Here is a 14,458-nt window from a genome sequence, read left to right as displayed (position 1 = left end):
ATCAGACGTTGGATTTAAATCTTAGCTGAGGGCTTATGTAAAATAGTCAGTATCTTTGTTGTGTGTGTGGCTCATTTGCATCTGCTTTTTTTTTTCTTTTTTTTTTAAACTTTGTGCCTCACTGCTGCAAAATATCCCTTCTATCTTTGTCTCATGTTAAGTTATAACTGTTGAAAACATTTGAAAAAATCTTTTGTCTCAGTGCTGTCCCTAATACACACACACACACACACACACACCATCGCCTGTTCCAATCTTGTTCTGACCAGTCAATGTGATCGAATGATTTGAACTACTGTTCATAGGAAGGTCTTTATTAGATTTGAGTTACCGCTTCACCATGTCACTAGCAGCCACTTTATGGTTGGGATAAAGATAGGGTTAGGTTAGCATCCACCACTTTGTATACCCAAATGGACAAGCCTAAGATGCTTACATCTTAGGCTGTAAGGTAAAAGTGCATGTAGAGTACTGTGCAAAGGTCTTGCGACACCCTTCATTTCTCTGTTTTTTTGCTTCCAAAGAGCCTTGAGCAATAGTTATCAGGCTTTCTGAAGGTCTTTCAAAGTTTTTCTTTGGTCATTGACTGCTTCATCACTCATTTTCAGTCCAGTACCTGAAAGGCGCCTAACTCAAATAATGAACCAGTGTTGCGTCTACATGTAACAGACAACTTGGCAAAGAACCAATTTTAATTTGTATTTTTGGCACTTACTGTTACTAGCAGCCTGTCGCAAAAACACATCATTTGTTTCCAGTAGCTGAATCTATGAAAAATGCCAGTGATAACACAGTTTGACAGGCATAAAATAGCATTTTTGCACCAACAAGGTGATTCCCAAAGAGCTATTAGCTGAAAACGTGGCATATCTCGGCACAGTGGGCGGTGTGTCCTTAAAGAAGTTGAGGAAACTGGACAAGTGGAGGACAAAATAAAAAGTGCCAAAAACTGTCTACAGCAGATGAACAGTATCTGAAAGTCACGCCCTTAAGAAAAAGGAAAAAAAAAAAAAAATCCAGCAAAGACCTGACACATGACCTGAGAGATGCATCTGCTCCTTCAGCTGATCCATCTGCTGTTCACTGAAGCCTCATCAGAAATAGTCTCAGTGGAAGGGTGGCTGTCAAGAAGCCATTCTTAAGGAAGCGAAGCAGGAAAAAGGGTTGAGGTGATGCCACATTACACAAGAAGTGGACTGAAAATCAGTGGCAACGGGTCTGATAGAGTGATGAATCCAAATTTGAACTTTTTGGTTCAAATCATCATCTGTATGTACAGAGGGGGTCAGGAGAGAGGTGCAACACCAAGTTTCTACATCCATCTACAAAGCACGGTGGAGCCTCTGTCATGGTTTGGGGCTGCAGTTTAGCCAGTGGTGTTGGGGATCTTGTCAAAATTTATAAAATTATGAAAACAGAACCATTTTATTCCACCGTGCAGTACCATCTGGAAAGTGTATGATTGACAGCAGCTTCGTTTTCCAGCATGACAATGATCTTAAACTGCCAATGCTATAAAAGCATATGTGGATAGAAAAACACACCGTGGAACGCTATCAGTCATGGATTGGCCTCCCCAGAGCTCGGACCTCAACATTATTGAAGCAGTGTGGGATCAACCTGACAGAGAAGAGAACAAAAGGCAGAAACATCCAAAGAAGAGCTTTGAATGTCCTTCAAGAAGCCCAGAGAACTATCCCTGAAGATGGCTTAAAGAAATGACAAGGAAGCTACCTCAATGAGTTCAGGCTGTGAAGAAAAAAAAGTAGTCACACCAAATATTGACTTTCAAGCTTGTTAGAACTGTACAAACTCTGTTTGCGGCTTATATACTGTATTTTAGTGTGTTTGCACATTTCAATAAATTGGTTCACCTATTTCTAATTTTTCTTGTATAATATGAAGAAATCAGGGGTGTCTCAAGACTTTTGCACAGTACTATATAAGACTTCATTTTACATATAGTAGTTTATAAAGTGGCTAAAATACAACCAGACTCCAGCACTCAGCCTGAGTGAGGTAAGGCTAGAGTTTGGTTGAGATCAGGGTTTTAATAGTTTTGGATTTTACATTATAGTTTAGTTTTAGTTAGTTTTTACTTTTTTTTCTCTAATTCAGTTAGTTTTAATTAGTTTTCAGAGTGGTTTTGCTCGTTTTTATTAGTTTTTATTTTTGGTTTCATGCTTAGTTTTAGTTAGTTTCAGTTAGTTTCAGTATTAGTTTTAGTATTTTCATACCTAATCAGGTGCAAGATTCAAGGCGCAAAAGTGACTATTGTGTAATGAAAACTTGACAAAAGATACAGTTTAAAGAAATATAGTCAACAACCAACTGTTCACAAGACATGCTAAATGTGTGTAATATTAAGGACACACATGAGCATAATCAGGGAGAAACAAAGAAAAACATGAACTCCCAAACTCAATAAATTCTACAATAAACTCCACAATAAACTTCAGCATCAGTGCAGCAGATTAATAACGCCTACATGTGGTGTTAAACAAAAACAAACTCTTTGAAGGAGTCAAAGCTCAAATCCAGCTGCATCCTGATGTTCTCACCACCTGAAGCTGCTTCTGTTTTGGAGCTAGCTTGGTTAGATGCTCGCTAATTAAACCTGCAGGGTCTTTGCGGCCTCTGTACACAACCTACAGAAGTTGCCGACCTCATGTCCGCATTTATGCTTGTGTAGCTGGATTGTGTGTGTTAATTACCTTGTGGTCGTGTGCAGGTGTTTGTACTCAAAGAACCTCCATACGGGACTCGGCAGACCGCAGCCATTACTTTGCGGACCAGCGCGGTGAGCGCACGCACATGTGCACTCACACAGTTGTCCTGTGGCGCTCCCAGCTTAAACTCGGAGAGCGGAAACAATGATTTCATATCAATCCACAAGGCTTAAAAAACCCCCCAAAAAAACAAGTAAATGAAAGTAAGTTTATCGATTATTTCAGTTAGTTTTAGTTAGTTTTGTAAACTCACAATTCAGTTTTAATTAGTTATCGTTTTTTCCTTTTAATTATAGTTTTTATTTATTTCAGTTAACGACAATGTTTTTTCAATTTCAGTTTTCGTTATTTCGTTCGTTTTCGTTAACTATAATAACCCTGGTTGAGATCTGTTGCATATAAAATTAGTACAAAAGGGAGAGTTTTGACCACTTGTCTCTTCTCTCTAGGCCACACTGAGAAGCATGTGATGACTCACGCAACTCAGAAGGGTTCCCTCGGGCAAAGCCAAAGTAGTTCAGAGTGGTGGGACAACAGCTGTCTTTGGCCAGATGGTGGTGCTATGTGTAGCGCCTGGCCTGAGCGCACACTCCGATTTGGCAGGACAAAGAAGATAAGTGAGGTCACCAGAAAAGACAAAGACATGGCCAAGAGGATGAATGACAAGAGGGAAAGGGCAGAAAGATCAGATCAGAAAAGAAAGCTAAATCGGAGGCACGTCAAGAAACGGGATAGGAAAATGTACCCTTTGCGAGGGAGGGCTGGGAATTCAGATAGTGAAGGGCTCAGCTGCCATGTCCTGCTGACTCGATTGGAGGAAAACCTTCGTGAAAAGCAGAGGTCTAAGGAAAGCAAAAGAAAGGATGGTCACAGACGGTTATCTCACAAATCCAAATCCAAAAAAGGGAAAAGCAATGAAAGAAAAGAGGCAAAGTCATTACCAAAAAACAAATTAAAATCAAGCAGTTCAAGTTATGTGAAGAGTATTAAGTTGGGAGTCCCTCAGCCACGCAAACGTAGACTGGCTTCTCTCAATGCTGAGGCGGTGAACAGCCTGTTGCTAGAAAGAGCCACTGATCCCCAGTCAGCAGCCAAACAGGCCAAGAGACAGGAGGAACCCATAAATGCAGGGCCTTCCCTGGACACAGATCAAGTTAGAGGTAGTGTCCATGGAGGTCTGAAGGCTTCACGAGGGACCAGCAGTAAAGGCTCCACATTTCACGAACTTGAAGTGTGCCAAAGCTCTAAGCCGGCCAAGAAGGCCAAAGTTAGCCGAGGTGATGAGAGTTTGGGGATGAGTCAAGAATGCCTTGACGCTCCTGCACCCAGACGGTTGGCCGGACTTAATGCTGCAGCCCTGCTGAAGTTAACCAGTTCTTCTGCTACCAGTAAACAGAGAGTAAAGGCTGCACCCACGGCTACTGCTACATCAGACTGTAAGGCTCCCATCACAGTTCTGAACCCAAAGTCGCACTCGAGGGTCAAACTTCAACACAGAGGACGCACACAAAAGCAGAAGGGGAAAAAGATCCCTCCCCTGCACAGTGGCTGCACGGCTTGCAAGAAGAAGGCAGGCTTTGAGCCAAAGGTGGAGTGGGAGACGAGCGGCTGCACCCACCGACTGACCAAACCAGGCTACCAGTCACGCAGCATGCTAGCATACCCACTGAAGCAAGTCAAGGAGGAGCAGCTGGAGACTGAGCTGAGCCCATACTACTGCTTTCCCACTGAGCGCTCAATGGACTACTGTCACGGTTTGGCCTTCTTCCTAGGCCAGCAAACCTATGGAGACTCAGACGATCAGCCACTTAACTCAGCTATGACCCCTGTGAAGCGCGAGTGCCTAGTAACCTCCCCATCGCTGACACATTCCCTCCCACATACAGCCCTCACCCTCAGCCCCCACCCATGCCTCTGCACCGCTGACCACTGCTTCTCAAGCTATTACGTCCACATCGCCCACCCTACGCACACTGGAACAACTTCAGCCACCATGACCTCACGACCTCTGAACTTGCCCCCCTCCAGTTTGTGCCCTAATCGAATGAGTGGCTCCAAGCTGCTGGGACAGCAGGTGTCACATCCATCGGGGCTAGCCCACCCTGCCTACTGCAACTCTGTGGCTTCACCCTGTTACGGTGAGGCATGTGGGATCAGTGGCTATACCTACAGAGCAATGCCTCCTGTCACCAACAGGGGTTGCTCTTTTCGCACAGGATGCACTGGATGCACGCACAATATCAAAACAGGTGAGTGGATTGACACCTGCCACAAGATTTTGTCTCATTTCCTAAATGTTAATTATCACTGTCTCAAGTGGCTTTTTTGGAGCCACTAGAGTATTTGCTCACACTGATGGCAAGCTCTTTTGTGACAACACTTCTTTGATTCAGCCGTTTTTCAGCCTTCTTTGCTGGTATTATAAAAGAAACCTTTATTCAAACGTTAGACACCAAGCTGTTACTTAAACATCTAAAGAGTCCTTTGTTGATAAATGATGTGCCTCAAGCCAGTTGTGAGGCCAAGCAAGTGTAGTGTTTCTGTTTTATGCTGTGCTTTTTTCTTGGCATGAGCTTTTAAATTGCCTACAGCTTGAGGTAGCTGCATTAGATGTATGTGGCTGAGGAGCTTCAGGCTTATTGTAATGCTTTTGGTTACAAATGTGTCGTGTATGTAGCTGCACTGATAAATAAGATAAAAGAAGCAGGTTAATTTTAAGCAGAAAATATACAGTTTGTCCATTTAATTTTTGTGCAGCTCATGCTAAAAATAAGAAACTTGATATTATCCACTGATTGATAGTGTCTCTAACAGACCGAGTGAGGCTGCAGCTGGAGGACACATGGATTTAGGGAAAAATAATTTTCATTGCATATACGTTCAGCTGTTATTCATCTGTTATTTTGTCAGAAGTTCCTTTGCTCAGCTTAACTGTCACCCTTCTCCGTTTCAGAGGGTTACCCCTCCCCTCAGGATGATCACACCCCTTCCCTTCTGGTTCCCCCCACCATGCCTATGTCCAGCTGCCCTCTATCCAGCGTGCCCACTTCCACCCAGGCTAAACCCCACCTACTGAACCACCTGTCTGGAAGAGACCAGACCCAGGCTAGGCTAAAGCTAGCCAAGGAATGCCCACAGAGCACCAAGCCCTCCAATGACTCTCTGTCTGTGAGCCGCACAGAGCTACCGACAAAGCAACCGCCACCCGTGCCAAGCCTCAGCAGCACCAAACAAAAGAGAGTCAGCCGCAGACGTGCCACCAATGGCTGGCTGCCTGTTGGGATGCCCACAGAGAGGGAGGTCTTCATTGCGGTAGGTTATTTAAGAGAACATCTTTGTACGGTGAAGATGAGCAAGAGATTAGAGAGCTTCTTGACCGGTTGTAGCTCTAGGAGGGTCTTCTCCTGTGTTCCAAATACTCTGCAAGAGGAAACCTTTGGGCCAACTCAGCTGCCTTCCAGAGGGACAAAAGAAATTGGCTCTTGAGGGAATAGATAATTGTGTTTTGACCATACAGCTTTGTGTGACAGATTCCTTTTTGTCTTTATAATGAGAATGATATCTTTTCTTATTGTATTTGCGTGTGTGTGTGTGTGTGTGTGTGTGTGTGTGTGTGTGTGTGTGTGTGTGTGTGTGTGTGTGTGTTTGTGTGTGTGTGTGTGTGTATCAGGGAGAGGATGAGACAGCCCTGCGGCAATGTTATGAAGGAGTCGAGAGGGACGGTGAAGTGATACGCGTCAGAGACACTGTGCTGCTACGATCAGGCCCCAGGAAGAAATCTCTCCCATATGTTGCCAAGATATCAGCGCTGTGGGAGGACCCCAAAACAGGTAAAGAAGATCAGGAGAAGTGGAGAGATTATGAAGAGATACAGTGATTCGCGTGGATGGATGGATGGCCGAGGGAACATATGGCCGAGATTGTTTACCTGTGTGCGTTTGTGTGTGTGTGTGTGTGTGTGTGTGTGTGTGTAATGTGATCCCTCAGGAGAGCTGATGATGAGTCTTTTCTGGTACTACCGACCTGAGCACACACAGGGAGGTCGAGATCCCAGCGCACACTGTGAGGTGAGGCAGAGATTTTTTTTCCAGTTGTGCAGACAAACAGCAACGGCACAAATCTGTGTGTACATGAGGCAAAAAAATGTCCAATCGAGATTCGTGGAAATTTTTTTTTAAAAAGTTTTATTTGATTGATTCCATGATTATAGAATCAGTTCTTTCTAAGGAAAAAACAACCTGAAATAAATAATTGTTTGTATATGACTAATATGAATAAATTAAGTCAAAATATGCAATGTACAATATTGTGCAAAAGTCTTGAGTCACAATTCATTTCTTTATATTTTGCCAGGAAAATCGGAAATAGGTGCAGCAATTTATTCAAACATACACAAATACACATACGTGGAAAAACAGCACATAAGGCAAAAACTGAGTTTGTACAAATTGCAACAAGCTTGAAAGTCAATATTTGGTGTGACCACCTTTATTCTTCAACACAGGCTGAACTCTCTGAGGAAAATCTAATGAAATGAAGGGAGGTCCGAGACTTTTGCACAGCATTGAAGCCATGAAATTTATTCTTTATTTCATCTTATGACTTTGTTTAAAAACATTATTTTATGTCTTTTATGATGTTTTTGACAAAGGAACTGTTTCTCATATGGCCACTTTTTTTACTGCAAAGTCTTGGTTGGCTGATTAGCTGCCATCTTAATCAGAAAAATCCTGCTTCGTATTATAAGTTACAGCTCTCGTTCTCCGGCCGGGTTGAGGAACCTGCAATTTTTTGGGGGGTCTTTTTTTTTTTTCAGTTTATGAAAGTGGGAAAAAGTGTGAAAATCACAGGGTTGTAATTTGTTTTAAAAAAATGGAATGTGGATGGAAAGTTTTTCTGATCAGTGGTATATGTATCATATTTTTTTTGGTGTGCTGTAACAGAAATCTTATAAGGTATCCTGATACAATGTGTGTAAGAAAATTATGCGCAGAGAGGAGGCGCACAAAATGGCTTGTCACTGCTCAAATATTTACACTCTGACTGTTGCTGGAGGCATCATTATCTTTCTCTCAGCAGTCCTGAAACTGTTGATAGCTGGTTTGCTTTTCAGTCTGACCACAAAGCCAAAAATGATGATATCTCTCTGACCTCAGACTTGCACAAGCCAAGAACAGGGAAGATAAACAATTTCACTTCTTTTTTACAACGGCACGTGTCGAGTAGAGCAGAGTGTGTGTGTGTGTGTGTGTGTCTCTGGCTGTGTGTAAGGTAGAAACAGGCACAATCCTGTTGCTCACGAGCAATTATAGTTCCCACTGTGCTCGCAGAAGAAAAGTGTCATTTCTCCAGGATTCTCTGAGCACAATAGCAAACACTTAAACACTTAACAGAGATGTGACTCTTTCCACCCACTGTTGATTTCAGAATGAGATTTTCGCCTCTCGGCATCAGGATGAAAACAGCGTGGCCTGCATAGAAGACAGATGCTATGTTCTCCCGCTAGCCCAGTACTGTAGGTAAGTTAACGAACGCGAGCGTCTCGGCGGTGGTTGTTAGCGGAAAGTCTTTTCACAAGGTGCGGAGTTCAAAATTAACACCTCGGCTTCGACGACACGTGGGAGCCTGTTTTTAAAATCACACACTGGCGGCGCTACAACTGTTAATGAATTTCCAGGAACACAAGGCTGTGAAAACTTAGACAACTTTTGTGAATATCCTGTTTCAAGTTGGGAGTGTTTTAAGTAAAGGCAGGGAGACTGAAAGACTCCAGTGTTGCCTTTTTTTTATGGATTTCCTGTCCTTTTTTTTTCCTTTTCTAGATTTTGTGCCTTGGTGAAGCGGCGTGCTGAAGGTGCCCCGCCTGGCAGTGCCAGCATGGTGCCCTGCCGCCCCGACTTTGCCCCCCCTTCCCACCGCTGTGTGCCCACAGACGTCGACCCTGAGTTGGTGTATCTCTGCCGGCACGTCTACGATTTTCGTTACGGTCGCATCTTGAAGAATCTGCAGTAGAGGGTAGAGGGGCCATTGCACCTTTTGGATTAATCATCATGAAGCAGCCTCCACCCTCCTGCACAAAGAAGAGGGGGCTGAGGGACTCAACACCCCTATTTTTATTATTATTATTATTTTTTTTTTTTTTCCCAGTGAGTACCTCACGATCAGAGGAAAGGGGGATGATGGGTGGGGCTGTTTTTTTTTATTTTTATGAGGGAAGCATCAATTGTGACCCAATATGAAGCACAGATCCTTTAGCTGGAATGTGATAGTTAAATCCATCTGAGACAGCACCAAAATTTTCTGGTTTTGGAAGAGCAAAGGAGTGATAATTCATGCATTCATTTTTTTTTTTCTAACTTCCACCACACTCTGAGGTTTCAGCCCCTGACTGCTTTCCTGCCAGGATTGCTGAAGACCAGGCTGAGCTGGGCTGCTGTCAGGACTGTGTTTCCCCTGAAGCATCTTAGCACAACAATCATGTTTGTTCCATTTGTAAGCCAATGGCTCAGGGATGGTCCGGCACCGAGGTGCTGCCGGGGAACACAAGCCTGCGCTGCCTGCTCAGCGTAAACGGTGTTCAAGCAGCAAGAGTGAAGGAGCGGCTAATGGAGAGTGTCGTCTTATTTCTCCCGATTTGGGGTTTGCGAGTCTGCGTGTGCGTGTTAGAGAGAATGGAGAGCGAGCGTCGTCAGCGAGGATAAGTGGATGAGTGTGGGCATGTGTGATGCTTTTTAAGGAGGCTTTCAGGCAATCAAACCAAACAAGCAGCTTTAGAGAAAGCGGAGCTTCCTTCCCCCTCCTGACACTGACAGAAAGAGTTTCATCTCCAGTGGTGATCTGCGCAAAATTAAACACTGCACCTGAGACAGATCTGTGAGACAGATCTTTCCCTATCGAACTCTGCGCTAGAGCAGGGCTCTTTTAACTTTGTGTCAGGACATCAAAATGTCTCACAATAGATTTGAATGTGTAAAAACACACATGCCAAAAGCCCCAGCTAGGTGTTGAAGCAAACTATCATCTCGGCTACTTGAAGAAGAGGCTCTGCTATAGGTTTTCAGTTGGGGTTTTTTTTGTATATACTTTTTCATCTTTACTTGTTCCTGTGACTTGCCTTATGACCTGCAGGGAGAGCTTCAGGCAGCTAGTCTCACCACATTAAACAAGGAAGTGGTAGAACAGGTGCACCTGCAGTCTTGGCTTTGGTTCAGCCTGCGTGGCTGGCTTACAGCTGTGGAGACACGTGGCGAGTGCACCGCTTTGGAGGTGCAAAGTGCGAATGATGTTTTGACAGTAAACGGTCTGAAAAGTGTGTGTGTGTGTGTGTGTGGGGGGGGGGGGGGGGGTCTTTGGTGATTTTTCGCAGTGAAAGGTTGCAAAGAAAAAGCATCAAATTTTCACATTTGTGAAGCTCGGATGTGACACGTTCGGCATTTTTTTGTAACCTCGCAATCGGAATAATTCCTGATTCTTTTTTCTGTCAACCAACTAATCATTGCGGCTCTCCACTGGTCGCCGGTGCATTTCGATCTAGCTGAAAACATCTCTTCTAAACATCCCAATTCCACACCAGGTTTTCTTTCTAACCCCCCCCCCCCCCCCCCCCCCCCCCCCCCCCCCATCCACTCTATGCCAAGATAAACCAAAGGATGTCACACAAGCCAGAACTCCCATCTCCACCCTCACTCTTTCTCTTCATCAGCACTTCTTGTCCTTACTCCCTTGTTATATTGCACTAATCCATTCCTTAATTACTACAAATGTCTTCAACTTCCAGCTACTTAATATCTTCGTGGGGTGGGATGGGGAGGGTGGGGCTCACTGTGTATCATTTATTTGTGTTTTTTTGTTTTTTTTTGTACCTTAGAAGGAAACAGTGAGGATGTCATGGCTGCTTTTGTCAGCGCAAACTGTATATTTCTATTACTTAACCAGTAGAGGAGTCAGCCAGCCAGCGTGTTTGTCATGTTACCTGATGCTCGACATGTTGAATCATGGAATATTACTAGAGTCATTCCATCTGATTTGTCAGTCAGCTCTAACGTACCTATATAAATATACAGTATATATACATGTATGTATCCACACTGTCAATGTGATTAGAGTACAAAGAGGCATCTGGACGGAGGCCCGACGCACCGTGCGGGCAAAAGTAGCACCGTGCTGGACGGCGTTTGGATCGAGGTTTTGTGGGAGGGGTGTGTGTGTGCGCGTGTGATACTTTAAGTTGCGCTGGGTTTCTGACCACGCTCTTCTGTTGCCTTTTAGCCTCGCGAGCGAGCGAGCGTTTTTTTTACTTCAGTTCAGAAAACAAGTCATGTCGGAGCGTGCATGTGTGTAACTTTTACAGCATAAAGAGTACCTGACTGCTTTCCTACACAGCAAACACCCCCCCCCCCCCCCTCCCCACCCAGCCAGCGCTCTTTAACATTGGATAAGCCCTCAAAAGTTTGAATACACTAAAGCCATCTTGAACTTTTTCTCTATTTAAGCAGCAGTGAATCGTGACCCGAGACAAAAATCAAATCCTGATCATTGGGAGTTTTTGTTTCTATTAATCCCCGGATTCTTCAAAGAGGTAATATATAGAGATATATTCTCCTACTTCACAATTTCTCCTTATTAAGAATATTTTATTATGTCAGTTTCCTAAGATGGCATATGCAGTATATTTTTAGACTTAATATTTTTGGAAAAGGAACTTAACTGATCGAGAAGATGTGCATTATTTTTCAGTTTATTTCAGGTGAGTTTTAAAATAACGACGGCGTTAATTGAAAATTTTTGGCCAAATGGAAGCAAAATGAAGGGACCTGATGCCATCGTATGACCTGAGGTTGGAGATAATAGGCGGTGAAAATCTCCCATCCAGGCAACTTCCAATGAAGTGTACATATCTGAATCCAGGAAGCACCGGGCACTCTTTAAACAAGCAGACAGCCAATGCACAGTGTAGTATTTTTGCAAGATCTGTAATAATTATATTTAAAGTAAGAAAAAAAAAATATTTAAATCTAGTAAAACAATAAAATATATTAAGATTTCAATTTAACTTATTTGGAAATACTGTGTCTAAATGATTAACTGTATCCTGTTTCTTTGTGCTCCAGGATAGAAATAATTTCTGTTCATTTGTAACGATGTAAATGTTACTTATTTTGGGGTTTTTTTTGTGTGTTTGTGATTTTTTATTTTTTTTTTTAAGTCATATTTTGGTTTGAATGGGGGCGTTCACCGCAGCAGACAGGAGAGGAAGCGCTCACATAAAACACAGACTCATGTTTGTATCAGATTCCACTCGTACATCCTCAAAAAGTCCGATCTGACCCGAGACTTAAAGGGAAGAGGCAACTTCCTGGTCTCATGCCGTTTGGGAGAATGCAGTGGTGTGAGTGTTTCTTACAAGATTTTTTTTTTCTATTTTTTTGTTTGTTGTTGTTGTTTTGAGCTATAAACACTTAAAAAAGCGGGTGTGTTTTCTCAGTTTTGTTTGCTGCGCTGATGTATTGAGGGGATAGTTTTTAATGAAATTTAAATTTTAAAAAAGTAGATCTTAGCATCTGCTAACACTAATAATTTTCACACAGTTACTTAAGTAAATTACAAGGGTTTCTAATGGGCTCAGATGAAAATCAGGGATTTATTATAATTAATGAGTAGATCAAATTAAGTTTTTCCCTCCAACAATATCAGCTGTCCACTGTTGCTTTTCTCCCAGATGTGCATTACATGCTTGGCCCCTAGAGGGCAGGAATCAGATGCGCATGTGGGAAAAGTCACAAGGCCACATCCTAAATTGGTTCAGCAGCTTTTCCTGCTCCTGTATCTGTGTGTTGTTTATTTTTGTTTTTTTGTTTGCTTGTTTTGGGGTTTTGTTTTTTTTTGCCACTGAGAGAGATGCAGGAACTTCCTGGAAAAGGAGATCAAGAAAGCTCAGTAAGGAGGCTGCCATGTGTTATCCTCCAAAGTGCTGGTCGGCCTGGCAGAAAGCACGGCCCAGATTGTGTGTTGTTTTTTTTACTCAAGTGAATTTTCCTCCAATCACTGCACGGGCACAGTCACATCCTTCTTTACCATGACAACAAGACAGGGCCGGCACCCTTAGATGGAAGTTTCTGCGTGGCATCCGGAGTGGCAGGGGTCAAACACTGAGTAACCTTTACTGGTGCCGCACAGGAAGTGTGTTCACGAAAACAAAAAGTACCCGAGCAACCGCTGAGATTCTGCTTTCTGTGTGGTCTGTATTGATGCTTATTGTTGGCGTATATTTTGATATATTTGAGGGGAGGGGATTATAGTAAAAGGTCTAGATATTTTTGGAGTAGAGAAGCAATGTGTGTATCAGATTATTGTCACTTTGTCTTGCTCTCTGAAAATTCTCTTGGATTTTTTTTTTTCTGAAGAGTTATATAACATCCCAATTGATTTAATGTTCGATTGAGAGAATATTTATAAATTTTAAGTCCTTTGTGAAAACTGTGTGTGTTTGTGTTTATTTCAGAACTATTTTATACTGACGAGCCAAAAGAGGTGGCATCGTAAGGCTGCTTAATTGCAGTCAGCTTAGAGGTCATCTTTAAAGTTTATTCAGGTTAGACGCCTACCATCAAGGGATTGCATTTCCGTCTTCAAGGCCATCTAATTCTGTCTGTGTGCAAACCTCAGAGGACTTTACAGAGCAAATGTTTTCACTGTGTGTGATCAATATCAAGTTGAAGTTTTGTCCACCGATGAGCCGTAGTGCTGAACAATGTCCACAGGAGGTCAGTGGTGAGACACTGTGCAGGTCACTCGGGGTCAAATCCTGCTCTGACCTCCACATTTAGGTGGTAATCAGGGCACTCGGTCAGTACACGGTCATCTGTTAGTTTGAAAACAGCAGGCGAAAGGTTTCAACCTTCTGCCACTTTCTGACGTCTCCTTTTTCTCTCTCTCTACGTGTCCTCTGACAGCAGAGTCATTATCTGCCTTTGGCCTTCATCCCTGCTCAGGCCTCAGGGCGAGGAGCACACGTACACACCACACTGCAGGGCCTTGGTGTCTGTTACACAGGGATAACAGCAGCCAGAGTATGAGATGATTAGTGTGTCATCGTGACAAAACTTAACAGCACACTTTGACCTGAGAGGCCTCTCAAGACTACTGCATGATAATGGAACCAAGAGAGTGTATTTAAAAAAATCGCCGTGGGTGGAAGAAATGAACAGTGTGGCTCCATAATGTGGTGGTTTGCACATTCACCAAATGAGTGAAAGAACCCTGGTTCAGCTTCTGGAGGAGATGCCGATCCCTTTGGCTTTACGTCAGGAAAAAGATGCAGCTTTAAAATCAGCCAAATCAAATATGCAGAAGTATCTGCTGTGGAGAATAAGGGAGCTGCGGAAAGCAGCTGAGGGTGGAATAAATGAATGGACGTCAATATACGGAGATTACAAACAAAAAAAAACACAATTAGGGTGATTTTTTTTTTTCTTTTTGCTCAAAAGTACAAACAATGCAAATGCATTTACTGATCAACAGTAAATGTGGCCGCCTCTGCAGAGGTTTTTGGCAATTCGCTGCTGTGGAGCATTCAGGTGTGTGTTAATCTTCCAATGAGTGGACAACCCAGTAAAGTTTGACTGGTGAGAAGGCAAATAAATCTGTGACTGAAGGAAAAAAAGGGAAATGGAAGTAACAGAAAATAGCTTTTTAAAAAATATATATACATTAATGTTAACATACATGTC

General features: G+C 43.0%; 1 protein-coding gene across 1 annotated transcript in view; it reads left to right on the top strand.

Annotated features, from left to right (window-relative positions):
• Positions 1-8,789, top strand: part of LOC115774767 (bromo adjacent homology domain-containing 1 protein) — a 32,300-nt gene extending 23,511 nt beyond the window's left edge. Inside the window, exons 2-7 of the mRNA XM_030722170.1 lie at positions 3,179-4,978; positions 5,683-6,041; positions 6,400-6,559; positions 6,717-6,796; positions 8,157-8,248; positions 8,552-8,789. Coding sequence (XP_030578030.1) covers positions 3,199-4,978; positions 5,683-6,041; positions 6,400-6,559; positions 6,717-6,796; positions 8,157-8,248; positions 8,552-8,741 — 2,661 coding nt within the window. The 5' untranslated portion in view covers positions 3,179-3,198 and the 3' untranslated portion in view covers positions 8,742-8,789. The remainder of the gene's footprint in view (positions 1-3,178; positions 4,979-5,682; positions 6,042-6,399; positions 6,560-6,716; positions 6,797-8,156; positions 8,249-8,551) is intronic.
• Positions 8,790-14,458: the final 5,669 nt, after the last annotated feature.

The sequence above is a fragment of the Archocentrus centrarchus genome, chromosome 24, assembly GCF_007364275.1.
Source record: "Archocentrus centrarchus isolate MPI-CPG fArcCen1 chromosome 24, fArcCen1, whole genome shotgun sequence".
NCBI lineage: Eukaryota > Metazoa > Chordata > Actinopteri > Cichliformes > Cichlidae > Archocentrus > Archocentrus centrarchus.
The sequence above is the reverse complement of the archived record's forward strand: the minus strand, read 5'-3'. Positions and strand labels throughout refer to the sequence as shown.